Source organism: Vigna umbellata, chromosome 4 (genome assembly GCF_029865625.1).
Source record: "Vigna umbellata cultivar VRB3 chromosome 4, Vumbellata_1.0, whole genome shotgun sequence".
In the NCBI taxonomy this organism is placed as follows: Eukaryota; Viridiplantae; Streptophyta; class Magnoliopsida; order Fabales; family Fabaceae; genus Vigna; species Vigna umbellata.
The window spans coordinates 14,867,104-14,894,668 of NC_142168.1; the positions used below are offsets into that span (position 1 = coordinate 14,867,104).

The following is a 27,565-nucleotide window of genomic DNA, read 5'->3' on the forward strand; positions in this document are numbered from 1 at the left end:
CTTCGTTTTATGAATTTCGAATAGGGTAAGTTTCAAACGTTTCTTCCTCTGCCCTCTACATTCGGCCTTACAACTCCACTTCCCTGCGTCGTCTCACGCCTTACTGACCCAACGTTCTCCGCGATTCCCCCTCGTCCATGCGTCTTACGACTGGGTTTGCTTCTCGTTACTACCTTCGTCGCACCTCCCCAAGAGTTTTGATTCTTGGTCGACTATCCGCCTCCGATCTTCGGCTGGAAACACAACTTTTGTACATCACGCGCGACTTGCATGGCGGTCATTAGGTCCTTCGGATCATGGGGCCTCACCCTATCGCTCACCTCTTCCTGGAGTCCCGCCATGAAGTATCCTAGGAGCTGTTCTTCAGGGATCCTTGTCGTCTGTCCCACCAACACTTCGAAATCCCGAACATACTCGCTCACCGATCCCACCTGTTTAATGGCGGCCAACCTCTCATAGACGAACCCTCATCCCCCTTCTCCGAACCGGATCACCAACGTCCTTTTCAACCCTTCCCAAGAATTGTTCTTGGGTTTTTCCTCCAAAAATGAAACCAATACGCTGTAGACCCCTCCATGTTGATGAAGGCCAATTGCAATTTCTCGTCTTCGGCCACCTTCTGCACTTCAAAGAACTTTTCCGCTCTACTTATCCAAATCAATGGGTCGCCCCTTTCAAACCCCGGTAGTTCCACCTGTTTCCTCCAATTGGAAGGCCCTTCCTTATTCTTTTTTCCTCTTCCTCCTCTATCTCGTCGGGTCCTCCACCGTTGTCATTCACCGACAATTCGCTACCCCCTTGGCGATGGTCGTTTGGAGTGCGATTGCGATCCCCTAATATCTTCAGGATCGCCTAGATGTCCTGACACATTGCGTCGCAGTTCTGTCTTAAAGCTCCTGCTTCATGTCGCAGGTACACCGTGTCAGCCTTCGTCTCCGCCACTACGATTTCCACCGCCTCCAACGGACCTTCTACCGCCACCACTCTTCCCTCCATCACGCGCTTTCGTCACTCCTCCAATTGGGATCCGACAGGTCAGCCAATTGATATGTTTATGATTAAGAAACATAATCAAGAACTCTCTAAAACGTCTCACACAACAGAAAGATAGTAAGAATGGAAACAAAAGTGTGTGTTATTCACAAAAGAATTATATATACACTTACATATATACAAGGGCTTAACCCGTTTCACAGGACAAAGCCTCTTAACACTTCAACTATCAAAAAGTCCTTTTCTTACTAAACACCCAACCCTTTATACAACCGTCATTCCCCTTCCTAACTCTAATAAGCAGTTAGGTTATTTAACTATATAATTCTCTTCCTTGTCTCATATACTCTCCATCTCTTCTCATTCCTATCAGTAAATGTAAGTGGTCCTATATCCTAAACATGCCTTTTATTCCTTGGAATTTCTTTTTGCACCCTCATAAGTGTTACAATCTATACTTCGCTCTTGTTATACTTCGCTCTTGTTATAGGAAGGCTTCCATAGATTTCCAAATCTGGATATCACTTTTAGATTGTATAATATGAAAGTTACCTTTTTAAAAGGCAAGGGCTTTGGATTGTTTCGTATAACGGATCCATAAATTTATTATGAATAATGAAAGTCATAACAAAATCATTATTTTTCTATCTGAAATATAAATTAATATCACACTAATTTTTAAAAAATCATAATAAATTCTTTGCGTGTCAAATAAGTCTTTAAACATAACTATTTACTGATATTTTAGTTTTCAAATATATATATATATATATATATATATATATATATTAATGTTATTGTTGTAATCACATGAATTTTTAAATTTTATAAATTGATTATACATTTGAAAATTTCATTTTTTGATGAACGAACTGAGAAAAGTTTACACTTACTTTCTTTGTTCTGGAGGACTAGTTAGATAGTTACATTTAAATCATTTTAAGTGATTTCAAACAATAATAATACAAAAAAAAAATTTAGTCTAGCATTTTATATCAAAATTAAATTTTCATCACACTAATGTTAGCGTTCAAGAAGAAAAATACAATTCATCATCCCATTCGTTATGTTATTATCTGAAATAAAATAAAACGAATGACGTGAAACAACAAATGAAATTCATCCAAATTAAGTAGTTTTTGCATCTCAAAAGTCTGGTTTGGTTGAAGAAGAATTTAGTTTATTGCTGAAATCAATTTATATCAGCCCACTATAGAAATGTTATATTGTGCCACTAGATGTCTAATGTCAGGACAAAAAATACATGATTAGCCAAAAAGAGAAGCCATGGAATGAAGACTATCAACAACAGAATCGATTATAGCATGAGAATCACTGGTACCAGCAAATGTAAGGTGCTTTGGAGCTTCAGCTCTATCAAAATAAAATGCACCTGACACCAGTTTTTCCTTTGGTTGTAATGTCAACCATATGACTGTGTCTGCACCTTCTTCACTTGTTCTAAGCTTCCCTGAAAACCTGTAAATAATTGAATCAATACATAGTTAGTTATTCCAATGGTGCCAACAATAGTTTACTTTCTCTTCTTTGTTGACTCTTAAGGTATTTTAAGGATAAATTGTACTTAAAGCAAGTAGGTGCATACTATTTGGACTTAACAAATGCGATGTAGCTCAATTTAGATAGACTTCTCCATTAAAACTTATAGGGGAATTAAAAAAAGTAACTTTTCAACAGTTAAAAAATATTTTATGCATAAACTATTTATAGAAGTTTATTCATATAGTTTCTCTAAATTTTTACTTTTAACATGTATATAAACTAATTTTAATTTATGGAAAAACCAAATTCATTTTATATTTCATATTTTTTTTTTGTTAAATGTCTTTTACTGTTAGGAACCAAGAATTGAAAAGAGAAAGAAAAGAAATGTTTCTTTATTGAATAGAATAAAAAGAACAAAAAATAGGAAAACACTCTTGACTTTCCCTTCAGAAATACAAAAGTTCACCTCTTTTTCTTTCTATTTATATCTGACTCACACCTCAAGCAACTAACTCGTGAATATTCTAACTATCTTAACTAATTCCTCTTCTTTGTATATCCTAACATTTACACATAAGCTCATCCAAACAAAGCCTTTATAATAAAGACCAACAAGGGGTAACAAGAATCGAATTCATGCCTAGTGCATGTTTGATTTTGCTTAATTTTGGAAAAAAACATTTCAGTGTTCTCAGAGGAAGTTTTCAATTAAAAATTGTTAATTTCCCCCAAAGAAACTAATTCAGGCAGGCTCCTAGAAAGCTTTGTACTGTATCAAAAGATCAACTCTCTATGTGAATAGTTTCTATCTCCAATGTTTTACAGTAACAGTCAATGTAAGCAGTAATAGTGCTTACGAATTTGAGAAGCTTGGCAAACTCTTTGCAACTCCAGGAGTCTCAGCCCAGCCTGGGTGCATTGAGTAAAATCCTATCCCTTTGTTCTCATATGTTCTGGCCCATTTTTCTGTTAGTGCAACCTGCCATATCAGATATATGCTAAGGTTAGTGTAATCTTACAAAAATGCAGACATGAAGAAAAACACAACTAATCTATTTTAATTGCCTCCAAGATTCTATACAGGAAATAAGGATCTAAAAAATATGAAATGCACATATATGAGCAGACAAGATGTTACAACTGTTTCACTTGATATCAGAGTACTTCTTCTGACATTTTTTTGTTTATATGCATATATAGAGAGGGTTCTTATACATGAAAGAATTGATGATTATCTTCCTTTTTCTACTACAAACAAGTAATCCATATGGTATCACAAGTTACGAAAAATTGTTAAAAGCTCTTAAAAGCAAATGAAGAACAACCTTGGCTACTACAATGATGTGACACTTGTTATGTAGAGTGTACTAAATTGAAGGTGATCTAATATAAATTCGTAAATCACAATAAATTCATCCAATTGGTTAAGCTCGAAGCTTATATATTTCAGAATAGAGTCCCCTCTTGAAAAGAACTAGATAGATACAGTGCTTATAGCACCAAACTGAAAACACAAGACTCAATCTCCTACATTGAATTACATAAGCAGATCTGAGTTAGTCAATAATTCAAACGGGTTAAACAGCTTATGCATTGTCAGTTATCTGATTGATGTGAGTGAGTAATACGCTCGGCTCAAATGAAAGTACTTTCATTATTAGACACATTGAATTTGACAAATTATAAAATAATACAAGTAGTTGAAAGAAAATTGTGAACACATGACAATTGATCTTTAGAAGCACTTCCTTCCAGTAACCATACAAATATTTTTCTGGAGGTCTACCACCTAATATTTGTCATGCCATACCATATATGGGTGCTTAAATTTACAAGGATCATAAACTGGGAGGTACAGACAACAAATAATCCTATAAAGCAAGAATGTTGAAAGAACAACGAAATCCAACACTTGTGGGGAGAAAATCAGACCAAAACAATTATACATGGTTAAGTGCAGATTGAACGAAGTTGATCTAAATTCTGTATCATTCAAAATTCACTAAAATGAAATGGGGTATTTCCATCAATAAGTACAATTTCAATCAACCTTTTCTGTTCCGTCCAATCAATTTGACATGTTTACTATTCCTTCAGATAAGCGACATAAAATAAATGTCCTTAAACTAGGAGTCCAGAAATGAGGTAAAGTATTGACTGCATGCCACTCAATTATATTTTCTGAGCCTTCTGCAATTCATTTTCTCTGAGTGCATCAGACTGACCCAAGCTATAACCAAATGAATTTCATGTTTGTACATCTCTAAATGTGAAGTTTCAGCCTTCTTGGAATTGTTCAGTCCTCATTTCACTAGGCAACTCCCAAGAAGATTCAATCTATACTTTCTCATTGGGCATTCCATGTCTAGATAAGGTAGTACATAACAGCTGGAAGACACTACTATTCCTCGTCAACTAAAGGGTCTTACTCTATGCTGTCCTGTTGTAAAAAAATTCTCATGTCTCTCCGGTCCCCATGATACTGACAAAAGTGGATCAGAATGTTGAATTAAACTCAGGTGAGAATTTCTCATGTTGAATTATACTCAGGTGAGAATTTCTCATGTTGAATTATTATTGATGAGAATTTTCCAACTCAGGTGGTACCAATGGGATATGTTAGATATATTATATATTTTATCTTTTATCTTTTAGTTAGTTTGTTATTATTTCTTATTTGTATTTTGGACTTAGCCTATATTTCTTCTATTATAAATAGAGAACCCTATGTGTGTATTTAACACAAGGGAGATTAATCTCATATATATAGTTTTTCACTATATTCAACAGGATACATGTTGAGCAATGAAGATATAGAGTAGTAGAGCCTTAACCTATCTTATCAGAGACCTGAATACTCTGAGACAAACATTATTCCTAAAATGGCCAATCACTACTACTTTTGTTTAGAAAATGGATTTAAACCTAACTCAGTCTTATAAGACCAACTTATAAAATGAAATTGCGCTCACTTGTATACTATAATTTGACAATATATTTATTTGATGTGAGATCACCAACAATTTTCGCTTATTATTTATACACACTAGCATACAACCTTCTAAATGACACTTCAGTTTTTTTGGCTCTGATCATTAAGTGGCCAAGCCAACCCTTTATTCCCTACTGTTGTAATTTGAGATAATATCTTTAAAATCTTACTAATTAGAGGAAATAGATATATAATCTTTTATTTTATTTTCCTAGTTTTCCTATTTCCCTTTTTAGGAGAATTAGATTATTACAAATAGAGGGTATCAGAATGTACTTTTTATGATTGAGAATAATAAATCAGTCTTATTTTCAACTTGGTATCAGTCCATGGCCACAAGCGGTCCCATTAAAGTCTCTTCTTTAACATGTGTTTTTAATGCTTTTCAATTGCCCTAGTCAAGTTCTACCTTAGAATTCTGGCCTTTTTTTTCCAGTATTACCAAATACAGAGTTTGTTTGAGTATGATCAGAATGGGTTTCGAACTCATTCCCTTTTAGACCAGCAGCTGAAACTGGTGCTTTAGATCTATTGATGCCCAATCAATTTTGGCTCCTTTTGGCATTCTTATTGACTGGTTTTTTTTGATGACATATTGGTGTACAGCCCATCCTGGGAAGAGCATCTCCACCACTTAACAGTGGTACTGCAGTTGTTGGAAGAGAAGGAGTGGGTAGCAAATCAAAAGAAATGTGAGTTTGGGAAAAGGAGGATTCAATATTTGGGGCACCAGATTTCGGAGCAAGGAGTGGAGATGGATCGGGATAAGATAAGGGCCATGATGGAGTGGGAAGAACCCCAGAATTTGAAGGCATTGAAAGGCTTTTTGGGCTTAACGGGGTATTATAGGAGGTTTGTGCCGAAGTATGGGGAGCTAGCTAAACCTCTCACGGAGTTGTTGAAAAAGGGAAAGTTTGAGTGGTCTGAGGAAGCCCGGGCAGCTATGGGATCTCTAAAGAGGGCAATGACAACGGCACCGGTGCTAACACTGCCCGACTTTACACAGGAATTTCATGTGGAGTGTGATGCTTCTGGGAGTGGAGTGGGCGCTGTATTGATGCAACATAAGAAGCCCATTGCTTTCTTCAGCAGGGCATTGTCTGAGGGGTCTCGGTCTAAGTCAATTTATGAGAAGGAGTTAATGGCGTTGGTTATGGCCATCCAGCATTGGAGACCCTATCTATTGGGGAGGAGGTTTGTGGTTTATACGGATCAGCGCAGCCTCAAATATCTGTTGGAGCAAAGAATAACGACGCATAGCCAGCAGAATTGGATAGCCAAGTTGATGGGGTATGATTTCGAAATAGTTTATAAATTAGGAAGTTCCAACAAGGTAGCAGACGCCTTGTCTCGTAAAGAAGAAAGGGGTACAGAGGAGGGAGAACTACGGGCACTTTCCAGGCCTTATTGGCATGACTTTCAAGAGGTTTTAAAAGAAGTAGGAGAAGATGACATGCTGCGAAAGATTATGGATGATCTAAAGGAGGACCCAACGAGCCATGAAGCATACACGATGGAGAATGATCGCCTTCACCATAAAGGACGATTGGTTTTATCAGCTAAATCGAGTTGGATTCCCAAGCTTCTTGCGGAGTTTCATGTGACGAGTACAGGAGGCCATTCGGGTGTGTTTCGTACTTACCGGAAAATTGCCCAATCACTATATTGGCCAGGAATGAAGAGAACAGTGACAGATTTTGTCGCGGGGTGCGTAATTTGTCAACAGCACAAGTACCTGGCTGCCTTTCCTCAGGGTCTTTTGCAGCCATTACCAATCCCACAAGCTATTTGGGAAGAAATAAGCCTTGATTTCATTGTTAAGCTACCCAAGTCACACGGGTTTGACGCAATACTGGTGGTAGTTGACAGGCTGAGTAAGTATAGCCACTTTATTGCTTTGAAACATCCTTATTCGGCTCGCACGGTTGCAGAGAAGTTCACTCAAGAAATAGTAAGGTTACATGGGATCCCTATGTCAGTAGTCAGTGATAGAGACCCCCTGTTTTTAAGTGTATTTTGGAAAGAGCTCTTCAGGATGCAGGGTACTCAGCTCAGTATGAGCACCGCATACCATCCTGAGTCGGATGGCCAGACTGAAGTGGTGAACAAAATTTTGGAGGGATATTTGAGGTGTTTTTGCTCAGAGCAGCCGAGGAGTTGGAAGTTGATGCTTCCTTGGGCTGAGTACTGGTATAATACCAGTTATCAAAGTGCAGCCAGGTGTTCCCCTTTTGAAATAGTTTATGGAAGAGCACCTCCAGCTTTGAGTCGGTTTATTCCTGGGGAGACAGCGGTGGAGTCGGTTGTTCAAGATTTGATGACAAGGGATGAAGCTTTGAAACAGCTTAAAATGCATTTAAGGCAAGCACAAGAGGCGATGAGTAATCAGGCAAATAAAAAAAAGGAAAGAATCAGACATTAAGATAGGCGATTGGGTCTATTTAAAGATTAGACCCCATAGACAATCATCCATGCCAACTCGCTTACATCCGAAGCTATCGGCAAGGTATTATGGACCCTTTGAGGTATTACAGCAGATATGGAAAGTTGCGTTTAGGTTGCAATTACCAGAGGCAGCCAGAATCCATCCCATATTCCACGTTTCCCAACTGAAGAAAGCTGTGGGGGAGAAGAAAGTGGAAAAAGAGCTTCCAGCTGAGTTACAAGCAGATGGACCAATGTTTAGACCAGCCAAGGTGCTGGACAGGAGAACTCGACAACTGGGAGCAGAGGAAATACCCCAAGTTTTGATAGAATGGCAAGAAGGGGGACAAGAGAGTGCCACATGGGAAGATGAGGTGACTATACAAGAGCAATACCCGGAGTTCAACCTTGGGGACAAGGTTGTTGGAGGAGAGGGGAGTAATGTTAGGGAGTTAATTGTATATAGGAGGAGGGGTAAAGTCACAGAGCCTAACTGCCTGGCAGTTAGGAATAGTTTTTGTTAGTGCTGTTAGTAAGTGATATAAAAGGGGGATTAGTGGTTGGTTGGGTTTAGTTTTGGAGTGTTATTGTTTGGCGGGAACTCTTGTAGTTCTTTGGAGGGAGGTTAAGCTCTCGGGTTACGTTGTATCACCATTCTTGTTGATTCTTTTCAATAAAAGGAGGCTGTATAATTCAGATAAATTGTCTTTGTGTGTTCTCGAGTGTTTTTCCATAGGTTCTTGATCACAAGAACCTATCAGATATCCTCTAATGGATCTACTTCCAAAAACATCCTAAGTTCTTCGACAGCAGATTGGGCTTCAGCCATGAAGGACACCATATCATGGTCTGCCATTTTAAGAGATGCAAGCTTGTTCGTAGTGTCATAGAGACGTTGAATATCGTTGGCATAAATGATTTGGGCTTTCTTCCAAAAGGAGTGACAAGTTTTGAAAGCCCTCAAAGATACAAGAAGTTTGGGTTCCACTGATTGCCATAACAGGGCACACAACTGGAAATCTGCTTGTTTCCACTGATCAGCTTTTTCAGTAGGCACATGGCTTCCATCTCGCTCAAGGTTGTCATAATGCCCTTGGCCAAGGAACATCAGGCGGTGGGAAATGATAGAGTATGGAGAGTTTATGTAAGGAAAAGAAAAGGGAATAAAGACAGGGAGAGGCGTTAGGCAGTTATAACTATATTGTTAGTTCAGGCGGGAAATAAAGCTCCTATATAAAAGTTGATGTATCTGAGTGATACTTTACGTTTTGACTGGTATACTATATAGACAGGATCACGTTTACCCTGTGGAGAGAGAATTTGGCTCTCTTGGAGGTTGTTTTGGCTATGCAGTTGCTATACTGAATAGAAAATATACAATTTATACTTCTTTTTCTGGTATTTACGTGTGTGTTAGTGCATTGTAGATAGGTTTCCAATCTAGGAACCTATCACCGTTATATAAACAACTTACAATGCACTTAAAACCAAAGGATCAAGTATTCTAGATTTCACCACATGGAAGACAAAGAAAAAGATGCCACTGAGACAACGACTGCTTGAAGCTTATCAGTACAAAAGGAGAAAACAGAGATGTTACGAAGAACACTATCACTATTAAAAATTTCATCTTCCTCGAAGCAAATATTTTCTTCTATATAAATAGCTCTTTACTCTCTTGCTTATCCAGAGAGTATTTAAACTTAGTATGCCTTGCGCTCATCTTTCCAGACCTAAAACCTAGTCAAGATTGGGCAAAACTTTCATCTTTCTATAAGGACACCATTGTGTTAGGTTCTTGGGTGGGAAAGCTAACTATCAATGCTCACAGTAATCAAAAGAACAAAGAAAGAATGGATTTCTGTACTGATATTGAGAACAAAGTACACTGATAGCGCTAATGGAGGCCTAATCCCCCTCTTAGCCCTAACGGAGGCCTAATCCCCCTCTTCTGGCCAAAGTCCAGATTTACAAAAGAATATTCAAAAACTCTCCCCTAACAATGAATAGAACTCTATTTATATAAGATCTCCCATCCCGCCTTTCCTAACTGCTCTCTTATTTCCTCTTCCTTCTATCCTCTTACCTTAGATCCTATCACATTGTTTGTAAGACAAGAGTGGATTGTTGTGAAGGATTACTCATGTGACTAGCTTAGAGAAGCTAAGTATAGAATACTCATGTTGTAGCTAAAAATACTCATGTTTAACAGTTGTTAGTGGAAATTGACTAGTTTGGTCAAGAACTAGATGTAGTCTCCCGTTTAGACTTATACAATCACTCTAATATTTTCTTCTCTTCATCTACTTCAGATTGATTAAACTAACCCTGTGATTGTGTTTTCTCTGTTTGTCAAAATAAGTTTAAACCAACATCGTCTGTTCTGCTTATTATCATCTCCACACAAATCAGACTCAGAGTCTGATTTCTCCTTCATATATATAAAACTACAGACGATTGCTGCCCTTTTCTCCAAAAAAAGTGCAAAAAATCTTTAGAAACATAATTCAGCCCCTTCTTATGTTTTCTGCGTTTTACAGCTATCACTAACTAAATGGGTGGAGCTACATAATAGACACATAATGTAATCATTTGACCATCCCTTCATAGGATGGCAGTTCCATAAAATATGAAGACCAATTACAAGATTTTTTTCTAAATTTCCTAGAAAAGCATGAAATTCCGTTAGTTCTATTGAAACTTGATGATATCTCCATTCAAATCATAATGGATCTTAACACAAATGTAGATAGATAATATTTCAAAAGTTAGGATGTTAAAGGAAAACGCATTTCTTACAACTGGAGGATGTAAGAAAATCCATCGTCATTCGCCACCAATTACAATGTACACAAAGAAAAACAAAAAACAATTGATAGTTTAATGAAACAATCAGTTATAGTTTCAGCCGCTAGCCTCCCTCTAAAATCTGCAATTGCTTATACACTCTTTAGACCAGGTAAGACACTTCATCAAAATTTAATGTTATAACGTAAAACAAGAAGAAAAAAAGGTACCCAATGTAGTCATTAGCTAAACTAACCTGAACACGCTTGTTCCGAGCATACTGTTCAACCCCGTTAAAGTTGCTCTCTGAATACTGGGTATAAACAACCAAATAAGTACGTCACAATCTTATAAATGATTGAGTAAGCTGACAACAACATAACAAAGTTACCTGTAGATCTTTAGTCAAAGGAGAAGTATACATTCCACCAGAAGAAACTGTAATGACACGCGCATCAGGTGAAGCTTTCTCCAGTAACGGAACCATTAATTCTGTCATGGTGTAAGTTCCCAATACATTTACAGCAAAGTTCAACTCAAATCTGGACTATGACACATTACATGAAAAGGCACCAGACCAAATCAGGTTATACAGGTAGAATAAACAATTTTTCTATTTCCATATGAAACAAAAATTACTCACCCTTCAGGTGTGGTGACTCGATTTTGCTCAAGTATGCCGGCATTGTTAACCTTGATGCAAGGAATTATATACACATTAGATTTTACTGGAGCATAGGCTAACTTTAATATAATTACCATTTCAGTAAAGCTACACTACAACCATGTTGGGAAGTAATATATTTTGTTGAAATACAGCTAAGAATTTACCAACACATGAACTGGCACATTTCTTTTAGAAAACCTGGAAGTGAATGACTTGATCTCGTTGACAGAAGAAAGGTCACAAATCTGCAAGATAAATGAGTTAGTCATATAATATCATAATGGCGTAATTTCTAAATGATTTCAGTTTATAAACTAAATTGTGGAAAGTGCCATTATAAAGCTCATGTACAAAGAATGAAATTAGAAAATATAAATGTTTTTTTATTTTGAAAATTAAAAAAAAAGGATTAGTGAATTAAAATACAAGAAAAGAATAGTACCTCCAAATGAACATTTTGGTTGCCAGTTCTAGTTTGAATTTCAGAAAGAGCAGCCTCTCCTTTCTCCTTATTACGGCATATAAGATAGACAGTTGCCCCACTGGTGAAAATCATTGACAATATCACATAAATAAAAACTTAGAGATCATGAAATTCCAAAACCAAAATTAGGAGAAAGTTTTAAACCGCTTTGCAAGACCCTCAGCCGTTGCATAGCCAATTCCAGAGTTAGCACCGGTAACAATGCAATTTTTCCCAGGTATTTGTATTTCCATGTCCTCTGGTTTGAAGTTCTTAGAATGATCACTACGAAACATTTGATTCATAAATCAGCTACGACCAAAATGAGGCTAAATAAGAACAACACCAACAAAAGTTGATAGGTTTTTGGGTATGAAACCTATCTGTTTCCAAGCATTCACACACACAACTCGCACACAATTGTAAGAAAAGAATGGATATCTCTATTCACATCAACAAATATCATGTACAATAACTGGGAGCATAATCCCCTCAACAGGACCAATGTTCTTGTCTAACCAACTGATATTCAAAAACTAACTCCCTAACAACAAAATAGAACTCTATTTATACAAGTCACTTCCTGCCCATCCTAAATACTAAAACAGTTAGGATATTAACTCTTCCTTCTCCTCTCATATAGTCTCCACGCCCTAACATTACCTACCGCCTGATGTTCAACCTTGTCCCTGTTGTAATTTGAGATAATATCTTTAGAATCTTCCTAATTAGAGGAAATAGATACATAATCTTTTATTTTATTTAATTTTTCCTAGTTTTCCTAGTTTCCCTTTTTAGGAGAATTAGATTATTACAAATAGAGGGTATGAGAATGTATTTTTTATGATTTCAGAATAATAAAATAAGTCTTATTTTCAACTTGGTATCAGAGTCATGGTTAGAGCCTATCCTAGCGAGTTCTATGTGGGCATTCTATTCTTCTATTCCACCCGCTATTGGGCCGTTATCGGACCATCCAATTTCTACTATCATGCACGAGATGTCTATACCTCGACGTGAAGGGGGTGTGTTGGAAGTCCCACATCGACTAGAGATAAGGCCACATAGTTTATAAGTGGGTGCAAACCTCACCCTACAAGTCGGTTTTTTAGGGTTGAGTTAGGCTTAAACTGTTGGACTTCTTAATTCAAGAAGTCAAGAAAGCAAATAAACCACACCAACAGATTATACTTCTCTGAATATACTTCTCTTATTCAATGAAGTAAGAATACAATTGTATAGTAATCCCTCCTAAGGAAGCCCGATCTCCCTCCATTGGACTAATGTTCCAGTCAACAACAATTACTAATCTCATGCCCCCCGCCCTTTTCCACTAATTATTATTTATACTCCCCTTTCCCTCTAACAAACTTCTAACCGAAACTCCCTCCTAATTTCTAACGGGCATTTTCTCCTTCCCGCCTTTATTTCTCCTTACGTATACTTTTATTCCCCTATCATAAACCCACTTTCTAATCTGGTCGCTAGAGCCCCCTGAGTTTATTCCTAGGGTCGATGACGACTCGTTTTGACTGTATTTGAGTAGATCTGAGTTTTAAGTTTTGCTCTTTTTTTCTCGGTGTGACCCACTCGCCGTCGCCGCCCCAGAAGAGTCGTCAGAGCCTCCTGGGTCTATTTTTAGAGTTGGTCACAACCCGTTTGGCCTATATTTGAGTAGATCTGAGTTTTAAGTTCTGCTCCTTTTTTCTCGGTTGACTCATATGTCGTCATCGTCTTGGAGACTCTTGGCTGCGTTCTACGGGATATCTGAAGTAAAATTATTCCTTTGAAAGCAATGGATGAATCAATGAGTAAGCCCTTTAGTTCATGTACTCTATCCATAAAAGGTAAGATTTGCCTCAATATTGTTGATCATGTGTCTCAATGTATTCGGATCCTTGATTCGGGTACAACTGATCATATGACACCTTTTAGTGTGTCCTGCGACTCATATGGTAAAAGAAATAAAGAACAACTTATTACAGTTGCCTATATGCGGCTCTGGGAATATAATTTTGGACTTATCTATTGTATTAAAGGATGTTTTACATGTTCCTCAATTAGCTAATAGTCTTATCTCTGTGCAAAAAACTCAAAGGATTTAAATTGTTCAATAACATTTTTTCTAACTTATTGTGTTTTTCAGGACCTTGCCACGAAAAGACAATATTAACTGCTAAGGAGCAGAGTGGGTTGTATTTTTTAGTGTTTAATGACCAAAGCAACACAAAAATCATGAGTCAACAAGCTACAACTGAGACGTGGGCAAAATCTCAAATATGGTTACATCATCAAAGGCTTGGGCATCCTTCATTTAGTCTTATTAAGTCCTTGTTTCCCCACTTGTTTACCAAAGAGTCTGTTGAGTCTTTTAAATGTGATATTTGTCAATTGTCAAAACATCATTGTGCATCTTATCCTATTAGTCACAAAAAGAGTATTTCTCCATTTGATTTAATTCACTCTGATGTTTGGGGTCCTCTCATAGATTCTATTTCTGGAGCCAAATGGTTCGTTACCTTTATTGACGATTGTACCCGTATCACGTGGACATACCTTATGAAAAATAAATCCGAAGTTTTTCAAATTTTTGTTAATTTTTTACATCTTGTCCAAAATCAATTTGGTAAAAATATCAAAAGAATCAGGTTTGATAATGGTACTGAATATGTGAATCATGAATTTCTCAATTTTTTGTCTCATAATGGTATTGTTCATGAACTAACCTGTGCTAACACCCCTCAACAAAATGGGGTTGTAGAAAGAAAGAATCGTCATCTTCTTGAAGTAACTAGAGCTCTTCTTTTTCAAATGTTTGTTCCAAAAAATTACTGGGGAGAAGCTGTGTTAACTGCCACATATCTCATTAACAGGTTACCCACTCATATCTTAAATGGCATTAGTCCTATAGAGTTTCTATTGTCTTTTCTTCCTTTTTGTTCCCTACTAATGAGTCTACATAGTCGAGTCTTTGGATGTGTTGTTTTTGTTCACTCTCATCATCCTAATCGTGGTAAATTAGATCCCAGAGCTCTTAAATGTATCTTTATTGGGTATCCTTCTAATAAAAAAGGGTACAAATGTTATCATCCTCAAAGTCGTCGTGTCTTTATCACCATTGATGTCACCTTTCATGAAACACAATCCTTTTATGTCAGTCCACCACTTCAGGGGGAGAAAGCACTTGAAGTGGATGAACTCTCCTTCTTGTCATTACCACGTTTGTCTTTGCAGGATGCCCAAGACCTGAGCAATGAAGCTACCATAGTCCACAGTGAAGAAGAAGAGGAAGAAGACAGATTTTTTAGCAACAAATATGAAAGAAGAAAACAACCCACTTCAACTCTCAATCAAGAAAAATTGTCTAATCCGGAGGCGAGGATCCCTGAAGATATCAATGAGTAGGAGGTAAGTATTACTGAGGATTTACCCATTGCATTGAGAAAGGGAAGAAGATCATGTGCTAAATATCCTATTTCTCAGTATGTTTGCACAAACAATCTCTCTGATAAGCACAAAAGTTTTATTGCTGCCATTGATGCGACAGAAATTCCTACCTCAATCTAGGAGGCCATGAAAATTGAACATTGGAATCAAGCCATGAAAGAAGAGATGAATGCATTAGAAAGAAATTCAACTTGGGAGATTGTTGATAAGTCAAGGACAAGAAGGCAGTAGGGTGTAGATGGATATTCACAGTGAAACATAAGGCAGATGGAACAATAGAAAGATATAAAGCTAGATTGGTGGCAAAAGGATATACCCCAACATATGGGATTGACTATGAGGAGACATTTGCCCCAGTGGCAAAGATGAATACAGTTCGAGTTATTCTCTCTTTGGCTGCCATTTTAGATGGGACTTACACCAGCTAGATGTGAAAAATGTCTTTCTTCATGGAAATCTAGATGAGGAAGTGTACATGGAGATTCCCCCAGGTTTTGAAGTGAAAAATGAAAGAAACAAGGTATGCCTCCTGAAGAAAGCATTGTATGGTCTTAAACAATCCCCTAGAGCATGGTTTGGAAGATTTACAAAAGCAATGGTTTTCTTGGGATATAGACAAAGCCAAGGAGATCATACTCTATTCATAAAGCAATCTTCTACAGGTAAAATCACTCTATTACTTGTCTATGTGGATGATATGATTATTGCAGGAGATGATGAAACAAAAAAGTTGGCATTAAAAGATAAATTGGCAGCTCACTTTGAAATGAAAGACCTAGGAAAACTCAAATATTTTCTTGGAATAGAGGTTGCCTACTCCAAGAACGGAATTTTCATCTCCCAAAGGAAATATGTACTTGATCTCCTCAAAGAAAGAGGAAAGCTAGGATGTAGAACCTCAACAGCTCCTATAGAACAGAATCACAGAATTGGAAGTGAAGAAAGTGCTCCTAAAGAGAAGGCCCAATATCAGAGATTGATAGGAAAATTGATTTATCTATCACACACAAGACCAGACATTGCTTATGCTCTGAGTGTAGTGAGCCAATTTATGCATGATCCAAGAGAGAGACACATGCAAGCAGTTGACAAAATTCTCCAATACTTGAAGTCAAGTCCAGGAAAGGGGTTATTATTCAAAAGGGAAGACACATTGACGATGAAGATATATACTGATGCGGACTATGCAAGTTCTATTACTGACAGAAAATCTATCTTTGGGTATTGTGTATTTCTTGGAGATAGTTTGGTAACATGGAGAAGCAAAAAGCAAGATAGAGTATCCCGTTCTAGTGCAGAAGCTTAATTTCGAGCCCTTGCTCAAGGAATGTGTGAAGGACTGATAGACCTGAAAGGAATAGGCAGAGTTGGATAGTGTACGAGAGAAGAAAGAAGACTAACTAACTGGCTGTTATCTCTTAACTACTTACAACAGTTAAGAAGAGGCGGGACAGGTTATAAATAGAGGTTTAGTTAGTAGGGGAGGGACTTTTGGTGATTGGATTGTAAAACAGGTATTGACCTGTGGAGAGGGGTTAAGCCTCTATTTTTCTTGTTGTACAAACATTCTTTTGTCAATAAAACCGAGTTTCATTCATACCTTGCGTTGTTTTGTGTCAAGAAGCAAGTTCTTGATTAGGTTCCTTATCCCGGAACCTATCAATTGGTCCGACCTGTCGGATCCTCAATCGAAAGGGTGACGTGCGCACGTGATGGAGGGCAGAGTGTTGGCGGTACAAGGTCAACTGGAGGCGGTAGAGATTACGCTGGCCGAGACGAAGGCGGATACGGTCTTCTTGAGGCAGAACTATGAGACAATGCAACAAGACGTCCAAGTGATTCTGAAATTGTTGGGAGACCGTAGACAAGACCCACACGGACCGCACCGTGAGGGTAGTGAATCCTCCGTAAATGATAACGACGGCAGACCGGAAGGGGAAAGAGGAAGAGGGGGAGCAGGGCGTCAGGACGGCATGATGAATCGGCAAAAATGGGTGGAGCTAACCGTGTTCGAAGGAGGCAAACCCTGGAACTGGATTAGCAGGGCGAAAAAGTGTTTTGAGGTGCAGAAGGTAGATGATGAGGAGAAGTTGCAACTGGTTTTCATTAGCATGGAGGGATATGCGGGAAATTGGTTTAGGTTTTGGAGGGAGAAAACCAAGAACTATTCTTGGGAAGGATTGAAGAGAGCCCTGGGAATTAGATTCGGAGGAGGGACGAAGGGAACCGTTTACAAGAGATTGTCGACCATCAAGCAGGTCGGAACGGTAGAGGATTATGTCAGGGAATTCGAGACGCTGGTGGGACAGACATCCAAGATTCCAGAGGAGCAGATTTTGGTTTACTTCATGGCGGGACTCCAGGAGGAGGTGGGCGACCATGTCAGGCCGCACGACCCAGCAAACCTGATGACGGCTATGCGTGTGGCGCGAGATGTGGAGAGATTATGTACCGTCTCGAGAACGGGAGGAGGATCGCCGTCCAAGAATCAAGTTTCGTGGGGACGATCGGTGGGGGCTGTTACGCGAGTAGAAACCCATTGAGATACATCGAATAAAGGGGGGATCGCGAAAAGTGTAGGGCCCGTGAGGAGAGAAGCGACCCAAGGGGGCGAAAAAGTGAGTACAATCGGCGACGGGAGGGAGAGGAACACTCACAACCTGCCGTATTCGGAGTATGTGAAAAGGAGGGAGGAAGCGAGGTGTTTCCGATGCGACGGGCCTTTCAGCCCCGGCCATCGGTGCCTAGAGCAGGGATTGCGGATGTTGATCATGGCCGAAGAGGAGGAGGAAGATGGAGAAGTGGAACCTGAGCTGAACCTCGTTGAAATGGAGTTGTCGACGCTGTCAGCGGGGGGGCTATCTTCTCCCAAAACAATGAAATTACGGGGCCGGATAGGCCAACGAGAGGTTCTGGTTCTTATCGACAGTGGCGCGAGCCACAATGGAGCAGATATTGGACCTGTATAGCCAAGTTTTATCTGAACCCACTGGGCTGCCGCCTGAAAGGGGGGAGGGTACATCAAATATCGCTCAAGGAGGGGATAGATCCCGTCAACGTTAGGTCCTACCGGTATCCACACGCGATGAAGGGCGAGATAGAACAACAAGTCGCCAAGATGCTTCGGACGGGGGTGATTCGACCAAGCCACAGCCCCTACTCGAGCCCCGTCATTCTGGTCAAGAAGAAGGACGGCAGTTGGAGGTTCAGCGTCGACTACCAGGCACTCAATCGAGCCACGGTGTCGGATAAATTTTACATTCCTGTGATTGAAGAATTACTGGATGAGCTGAGAGGGGCGTGCTACTTCTCCAAAATAGACTTGAAGGCGGGGTATTACCAGATTCGCATGGGAGAAAAGGATATCGAGAAGACAACGTTCAGAATGCACCAGGGACATTACGAGTTTATGGTGATGCCCTTCGGGCTCACCAACGCGCCGACAACGTTTTAGAGCGCGATGAACGGTCTCTTCCAACCTTTCTTGAGGAAGTTCGTCCTAGTTTTCTTCGACGACATCTTCGTTTATAGCCAGATTTGGAGGGAGCATCTCGAGCATGTCAGAATGGTTCTTTCAATGTTGGAACAAGATCGCTGGGTGGCCAACAAGGGAAAGTGTGAGTTCGGGCAGACTCTAATAAAGTACTTGGGGCATGTGATTTCACACAGAGGGGTGGAGATGGATGCTGATAAGGTGACAGGCGTTCTGGAATGGGAGAGGGCGAAAACGATAAAGGGGTTAAGAGGATTCTTGGGGTTGACAGGATACTACAAAAGGTTCGTAAAAGACTATGGCAAGATTGCTAAACCTTTGACGGCGTTGCTGAAGAAAGGAGGGTTTGCTTGGAGTAAGAAAACAGAGGAAGCGTGGCAAACTTTGAAGAGAGCGATGACCACGATCCCAGTATTGTCACTGCCAGATTTCCAGCAAACATTCCACATCGAATGTGACGCTTCTGGCCGAGGGGTGGGAGCGGTTTTGATGCAGGAAAGAAAACCCATAGCCTTCTTTAGTAAGGCCTTGCCGAGGGAACGTTAAACAAATCTATTTATGAAAAAAAGTTGATGGCACTAGTAATGGCCATTCAGCATTGGAGGCCGTACCTCTTGGGGCAGCGATTTGTCGTCCACACCGATCAGAAGAGTCTCCGACACTTGCTCAAGCAGCGCATCACGACCCAGAACCAACAAAACTAGATTTCCAAGCTGATGGGCTACGACTTCGAGATCGTTTATAAAGCTGGGGCTGCAAATAAGGCTGTCGATGCTTTGTCAAGGAAGAGTGAGGGGGCAGACGCATAAGAGAGAGAACTGAGGGTGGTGGCCAGACCCTATTGGCAGGATTTTGAAGAAATAACACGGGAAGTGGAGGCTAATGCAATTTTACAGAAGGTGGTGGAAGAAATAAAAAAGGATCCTAATACCCACTCGGCCTACACCCTGGAAAACGCGAGACTTCATCACAAGGGCAGGTTAGTGATGTCGGCGGAGTCAGCGTGGATTCCCAAGTTAATAGGTGAATTCCACGTAACGCAAACGTGGGGCCACTCAGGGGTGTATCGGACATACCGGCGGATAGCATAATCATTATATTGGATTGGGATGAAGAAAGACGTGACAGAATTCGTAGCCCGATGTAGTGTGTGTCAGCAACACAAATATTTGTCTTCTTCACCTCAGGGGCTACTGTAGCCACTGCCAATTCCGAATGCTGTGTGGGAGGATTTGAGCTTGGATTTCATCGTGAGGCTACCCAAGTCGAAGGGACATGATGCGATATTAGTGGTAGTGGATCGCCTGAGCAAATACACCCATTTCCTGCCACTTAAGCACCCTTACACAGCTAGGACCGTCGCAGAAGTCTTCACCCGAGAAATTGTTAGGCTGCATGGGATTCCCCAGTCCATTGTGAGTGACAGGGACCCATTGTTCTTAAGTGTTTTCTGGAAGGAATTTTTTAAAGGTCAGGGGACGAAGTTGAAGATGAGCACCGCATACTACCCAGAAACGGATGGGCAAACGAAGGTTGTAAACAGGGTGCTGGAAGGGTATCTTAGATGTTTCTGTTCGGAACAGCCGAGAGGATGGATGACAGTGTTACCTTGGGCGGAGTATTGATACAATACCAGCTATCAAGGAGCTATAAAGGGCACTCCGTTTGAGACAGTTTATGGGAGACAATCCCCCTCGTTGCATAGATTCATTCCAGGCAAAACGCTAGTAGAGGCAGTAAGTCAAGAGCTTCAGACTCGAGATGAAGCCTTGAGGTAGCTGAAGTTCCATCTAGAGAGGGCACAAGAGTTGATGGCGTGGCAAGCCAACAAAAAGAGGAAACCAACGAATATGGAGGTAGGAGATTGGGTCTACCTAAGGATAAGGTCCCATAGGCAGACTTCAATGGCAACTAGATTTCACCCAAAGTTGGCGGCGAGATATTTCGGGCCATTTCAGATCGTCCAGAGGGTGGGGGAGGTAGCTTACAAGCTACAACTGCCCGATACAGCACAAATCCACCCAGTTTTTCACGTGTCCCAACTGAAAAAGGCTATAGGCTACAACATGACAGAACCAAACACATTGAAATTGACAGACATTTCATCAAAGATAATCTTGATAGAGGTTTTGTGATTACAACTCATGTTCCTACAAAACTTCAAATAGCACATATTTTTACAAAAGGGCTTCCTCCGGGTAGATTTCAAGATCTTGTAGGCAAGTTGGGAATGATTGATATTCATTTACCAACTTGAGGGAGAGTGTTATAATTTGAGATAATATCTTTAGAATCTTCTTAATTAGAGGAAATAGATACATAATCTTTTATTTTATTTTATTTTTCCTAGTTTTCCTAGTTTCTCTATTTCCCTTTTTAGGAGAACTAGATTATTACAAATAGAGGGTATGAGAATGTATTTTTTATGATTTGAGAATAATAAAATAAGTCATATTTTCAACTGTCCCCAAGGTTGAAGTTTGGGTATTGGTCTTTAATAGCCAATACATCTTCCCACATTGCTCCATCTCTTCCCCCTTCCTACCATTCAATCAGTACTTGCTGAACCACTTCTTCCCCCTGTTGTATCTGTCTTCTGTCCAGAATTCTGATGGGCCAAAAAGTTGGTCCATCTACCAAAAAATCTGCTGGCAATTCCTTCTCTACACTTTTTCCGCCTACTGCCTTCTTCAATTGGGATACATGGAACACCGGATGTATCCGGGCTGTGTCTGGTAATTTGAGCTTAAAATCCACCTCCCCAACCTTCTGTGTGACTTGAAATGGCCCAAAATATCTGGCTGACAGCTTTGGATGCAGTTTGGATGGCATAGATGTCTGTCTGTGTGATCTGATCTTTAAATACACCCAATCCCCAATCTCAACATCCGCTGGCCTCCTTTTCGATTTGCCTGTTTCACCATCAATTCTTGAGCTCGGATTAAATGAAATCTGAGTTGTTTTAGTGCTTCATCCCTCATCTGCAACTCCTGGGCCACTGCTTCAACTGGAGTTTCCCCTGGTATGAACCAGTGTAATGAGGGAGGAGCTCTACCATACACAGTCTCGAAGGGAGTACACCTCACAGCCCCTTGATAGCTAGTATTATATGAATACTCAGTCCACGACAACACTAAACTCTAGCTTTTTGGTTGTTCTGAGCATAAACATCTCAAATAACCCTCCAATATCCTGTTTAAAACTCCAGTCTGCCCATCTAATTCAGGGCGATAAGCAATAGTCATCTTCAATTGTGTTCCCTGCATCTTGAATAACTCCTTCCAGAAAACACTAAAGAACAGTTGGGTGCCTGTCACTAACAATGGAGATTGGCACCCCATGCAAACAGACTACCTCCCTAACAAACACCTCAGCTATGGTGCGAGCTGAATAAGGGTGTTTCAAAGGTAAGAAATGACCATATTTACTTAGGTGGTCCACCACCACTAGCACAACATCATATCCCTGGGACTTGGATAGCTTGACTATAAAATCCATACTCATTTCCTCCCAAATACCGTGAGGTATGGGCAAAGGTTGTAGCAACCCTTGAGGGGATGACGCCAGGTATTTATGCTATTGGCATACCAGACAGCTTGCAACGAAATCAGTAACTAATTTCTTCATCCCTATCTAATAAAGCAACTGGCCTACCTTGCGGTAGGTTCGATAAACCCCAGAATGCCCCCTGTATTTGTCATGTGAAATTTGTCTATGAGCTTGGGAACCCAAGCTGACTTGGTGGATATCACAAGCCTCCCTTTATAATGCAATCTGTCATGCTCTAGAGTGAATGTTGGATGCAAGTTGGGATCCTTTTTGATGTCTTCCATCACTCTTACCAACGCCTCATCCTCCTCAACCTCCCTCAAAACCCCCTCAAAGTCTTGCCAATAGGGCCTTGCCACCATCCTCAATTCCTTCTCGTCTTCTGCATTTTCCTCCTTCTTTCGAGACAGAACATCTACTACTCTATTAGTGACCCCCTACTTGTACATAATTTCAAAATCATACCCCAGAAGTTTTGCTATCCAATTCTACTAGTTTTGTATAGTGATTCGCTGCTCCAATAGATATCTAAGGCTTCTTTGGTCAGTGTGAACCACAAACCTTTGTTCCAGAAGATACAGTCTCCAATGCTGTATAGCCATGACTAAAGCCATAAGTTCCTTCTCATATATCGATTTATTCAATGATCCCTTCGATAAGGCCTTGCTGAAGAAAGCAATGAGTCTCTTTCCTTGGGTGAGAACCGCTCCTACCACTCTATATGGAAAGGCTGACTAAAATCGGGTAATATCAACACCGGTGCAGTAGTAATAGCTGCCTTCAGCTTGGTCATAGCAGCATTGCCTTTTCTATCCACTCGAACTGCCCCTTTTTCAACAACTCAGTCAAAGGCTTTGCAATCTTACCATAGTCTTTAATGAAACACCTGTAGTACTCTGTTAAGCCCAGAAACCCCCTCAAAGCCTTTTAAGTTTTGGGTTTCTCCCATTCCAGCACTGCTTTCACCTTTTCTTGATCCATTTCAACTCCTTTTTCTGAAATTAGAGGACCCAGATATCTAATTTGCTCTCTACCAAACTCACATTTTTTCTGTTCGCCACCCATTTATTCTGCCCAAGTTTACTCAACACCAGCCCCATACGCTTCAAATGTTCTCCCCAAGATTGGCTATAAACCAAGATGTCATCAAAGAACACTAACACGAATCTCCTCAAGTAAGGCTGCAACAAGCTTTTCATAGCACTTTGAAAGGTTACTGGAGCGTTGGTGAGGCCAAATGGCATTACCATGAACTCATAATGGCCTTGGTGAGTTTTAAAGGCCGTTTTATCTATATCCCCCTCTCCCATCCGAATCTGATGGTACCCTGCCTTCAAATCCACCTTAGAAAAATACCTAGCTCCCCTTAACTCATCCAATAACTCTTCTATTACAGGAATTGGAAATTTTTCAGGTATAGTAGCACGATTTAAAGCCCTATAGTCCACACAAAACCTCCAGCTGTCATCCTTCTTCTTGACTAAAATAACTGGGCTCGAATAAGGACTGGTACTCGGTCCAATAACCCCTGTTTTTAGCATTTTTGCCACCTGCTTCTCAATTTCACCTTTCATTACATGTGGAAACCTATAAGGACGTACATTAACAGGATCAACCCCCTCCTTGAGGGTTATTTGATGCACCATTCCTCTGTTTGGTGGCAATCCCATGGGCTCATGGACAACCCCTGAATGCTGCTTTAGAACCTGTTTCATTTCTTGTTGTTGCTTCCCTGTCAACCCCTAGCATTCATCCTCGTCCTCTCTCCTTTCTATCCTCCCCAAGTTCCACACCAGCATCTATTCCTCCACCTCCTTCATTTTTAGCAGAGCTTCTGGTTCCACCAACCTTCTCTCTAATGTGGGATCCCCTTTAATAATCACCTTCTTCCCTTCTTGATTGAACACCATGGTTAACTCTCCCCAGTTCAAGGTTACCTCTCCCAATTTGGCTAGCCACTCTACGCCGAGTATTACATCCACTCCCCCTAATTTGAAAAGGTGAAACTTCTCAGCTATCTCGGTATCCCCATACTAATCACGACTCTCTCATAGCAACCCCTGGTTTTCTTCCTCTGCCTATCCCCCAAACTCACCTAATAAGGTGGGGTGTCCTCAATGGGTAAACCCAGCTCCTCTACCAGTCCCTTGCCTATGAAATTGTGGCTAGCACCACTGTCGATCAATAACAACACCTTCCTTCCTCCTATCTGACCCTACAGCTTCATCTGCTTTTGGTCTAATTTAGTCTCAGCTCCTTTCATTTCTTCCTCTTCATCCTCCGCTAAAATAACCATCCGCAGACTCCTTTCTGGGCAATGGTGGCCTAGGCTGAATGGCCCCCCACACCTGAAACACTGACCTTCCTCTCTTCGCTTCAGGAATTCTGAATATGCAGATTCCTTGTGTTTCTCCCCTTGTTATCACTTCCCGCCTTCGCCATTCCACTTCCCATGTTTCCTTCCTTCCACACAGACCCCACACTCTCCGCGACTCCTGCCTGAACTGGGTTATAACGACTGGGCTCAGATCGCGTTACCGCCCCTATCGCTCGCCCCCAAGATGACTAGTTCTTGACCATACTCCCGCTTCCCGCCTTCGCACCACCGTGGGCCTCATCTACATCTCTTGCGATCCTCATGGCCACCATCAACTCCTGTGGGTCATGGGGTCAGGACTTGATTGTGGATGCTCTCTTGTAGTCTGCGAGAAAGTACCCCAATAACTGCTCTTCGGGTACTCCCTTCGTCTGTCCCACCAAGATTTCAAAATCTTGGATGTACTCCTCCACGGTTCCAGACTGCTTAATGGCCGCCAATCTTTCAAAGATTGTACCCTTGTTCCTTCCTCCAAATCGTGCTACCATCACTCCCTTCAGAATTTCCCAAGAACTATTCTTGGCTTTCTCCTTCCAGAATCTGAACCAGTAGCCAGCGCTACCCTCCACACTAATGTAGGCTAGGCGCACCTTTTCCTCCTCAGCCACCCCTTGCAACTCGAAGAATTTCTCAGCCCTATTAATCCAGTTCAGTGTGGTTTCGTCCACCCAAGATTGTCATGATTTATTGCACGTCTTGGCGTATCGTTGCAGAGTCTTGACGTAGCGCTGCCGTTTTTGCCTTCATCCCATCCACTGCGATTTCCATTGCTTCCAGTTGCCCATCTACTATGTTTAATCGGCCATCGATTCTCCCCTCAATCTCGCCTTTCTCTCCCTGAATTGGATCCGACAGGTCGAACCAATTGATAGGTTTCTGGGTATGAAACCTATCTGTTCCCAAGCATTCACACACACAACTCACACACAATTGTATGAAAAGAATGAATATTTGTATTCACATCAACAAATGTCATGCACAACTAGTAACTGGGAGCATAATCCCCCTTCACAGGACCAATGTTCCTATCTAACCAACTGATATTCAAAAACTAACTCCCTAACAAAAAACTAGAACTTTATTTATACAAGTCACTTCCCACCCATCCTAACTGCTAAAACAGTTAGGATATTAACTCTTCCTTCTTCTCTCATACACTCTCCACTCCCTAACAAAAGCTATCAGGTTTATGTTGTTCTTGTTCAAAATATATGCCTAAACATCTGTAATTTGAATTAGTTTTTAGGAGGCTTTTATGGTATGTTTCAATTATTCAAATAAAGAGAAAGATATTAGGTTGTTTAAATTTAGGAAGCTAGGACTGTGAAATTGTTAGTATTGATTTTTGTTACACTTTTGCTATGTGTGTGTATGGATAGATATAGACAGAGAGAGATAGAGTTCACCCTTAAATGTATTTTTAAAATATAGAAACCAACAATTCTGCTTTCCTTTGGATTGGCTCCTGCTATTTAACAACATACACAATAACTAGTGGCCAATATTCATCTTCACTCTCAATTTTTGCACAATTTTTTCAAGTGGTTTTGCTATCCAATTTTCAAATATCGCAGAACCAGGTTCAGACTCAGCAACACACATATATTCAATCCGTAAGTTCCCCAAACGATTCAAAAAATAAACAAAAGGATAAAATATAATCTAGGTCACTCAAGAGTTAGCCAAAATTTGTTTGACTGTACAACTAAAAAAATGTGGATCTGGTCTTATATTTTTTAGATTAAGTGGATTCCATCCCTAAATAAATAAAACAAAAATCAAGTATGTGTATGTTGAGACGAAGTTCACCACAAACCCTTCTACGGAAAAAAAAACAATAAGAAGGATCAAAATGAATCTGACTTCTTTCGAAACTAAAATTAGCTTATATAAAAGTTAAAAATAAACAATTAGGATAACATAAAACTGATCACTGATAAATAAATCAAACAATTAAAAGCCATCTGTTCTACTCAGAAAACAAAAATGGCTTTATCTGTAATCTGTCTCCAGAGACATCGCTGTTGAGCCAAGCCACACATTCTCTAATTTCAAGAGTTAGTTTGCATAACATCATCATCATAATAATAATAATAATAATAATAATAATCATAGTAATACTAAGTGAAAAAGAAATAAATAACAAAAGGGACTCACAGGAAACCAGCTTTGGTGAAATTTAGGTACCCAAAAACAGAAAAAGCCGTTTGTCTCCATATCTGTTTGAAACACAAAAAGGATGAACTTTAAAACGCCAAAAACAAGAAGCAATTCAAAACTGAGTGAGAGAGAAAGAATGAGTGGAAATTTTAGAAATTTACCTTGAGAAAAACCATGGCGAGTGGTAGAATGGAGAGGTGGAGTTGCAGTTGGAAGTGCAACGTTCCACTCTTCATTAGCTGAGCTTGCTTTTGCTGACTTGTCTAACGACGCTTACGTTGTGTTCCGTAGAAATTGGAGACAACAAACAACGTGGCAGAATCCTCACCGCTACTTCAAGAATTTGTTTCTTTAAGATAGTCACTTCTCATGAAAGCCAACATATTTTCACTTCATGATTAATAATATTGGGAAAAAAATTAATAAATATTTTAAATTAATATAAATATATAAATTTAAGTAATGATTATTGTCATATTATATTACCGTAAACAATATGAATACGAATTATATAAAATCCATTTCAACATATTTGCTTAATAAAACGCAATAACTTTTGATAATAAATGTTTCATGTGATATACTTGATAAAAGTAAATAACAAATAAAACTTTTTAAGTAAAATTAAAAGAAAAGATAGAATTTTCAAGTAAAAAGAATAGAGGGATAGAAAGTTGAAGATAAATATTATAAGATGATAGTCATTA

At 39.8% G+C, this 27,565-nt stretch overlaps 1 protein-coding gene across 1 annotated transcript; it reads right to left on the minus strand.

Annotated features, from left to right (window-relative positions):
• Nucleotides 1-2,082: 2,082 nt before the first annotated feature.
• LOC124829710 (NAD(P)-binding Rossmann-fold superfamily protein) lies at nucleotides 2,083-27,171 on the minus strand. Its single transcript, XM_047303272.2, has 10 exons — nucleotides 27,020-27,171; nucleotides 26,856-26,917; nucleotides 11,998-12,117; nucleotides 11,812-11,911; nucleotides 11,534-11,614; nucleotides 11,346-11,395; nucleotides 11,094-11,244; nucleotides 10,959-11,015; nucleotides 3,357-3,478; nucleotides 2,083-2,472 (listed from the first exon to the last, which is right to left on the minus strand). Exons 1-10 carry the CDS (start codon nucleotides 27,092-27,094, stop codon nucleotides 2,262-2,264), a joined length of 1,029 nt encoding a protein of 342 aa, XP_047159228.1. The 5' UTR covers nucleotides 27,095-27,171; the 3' UTR covers nucleotides 2,083-2,261.
• Nucleotides 27,172-27,565: the final 394 nt, after the last annotated feature.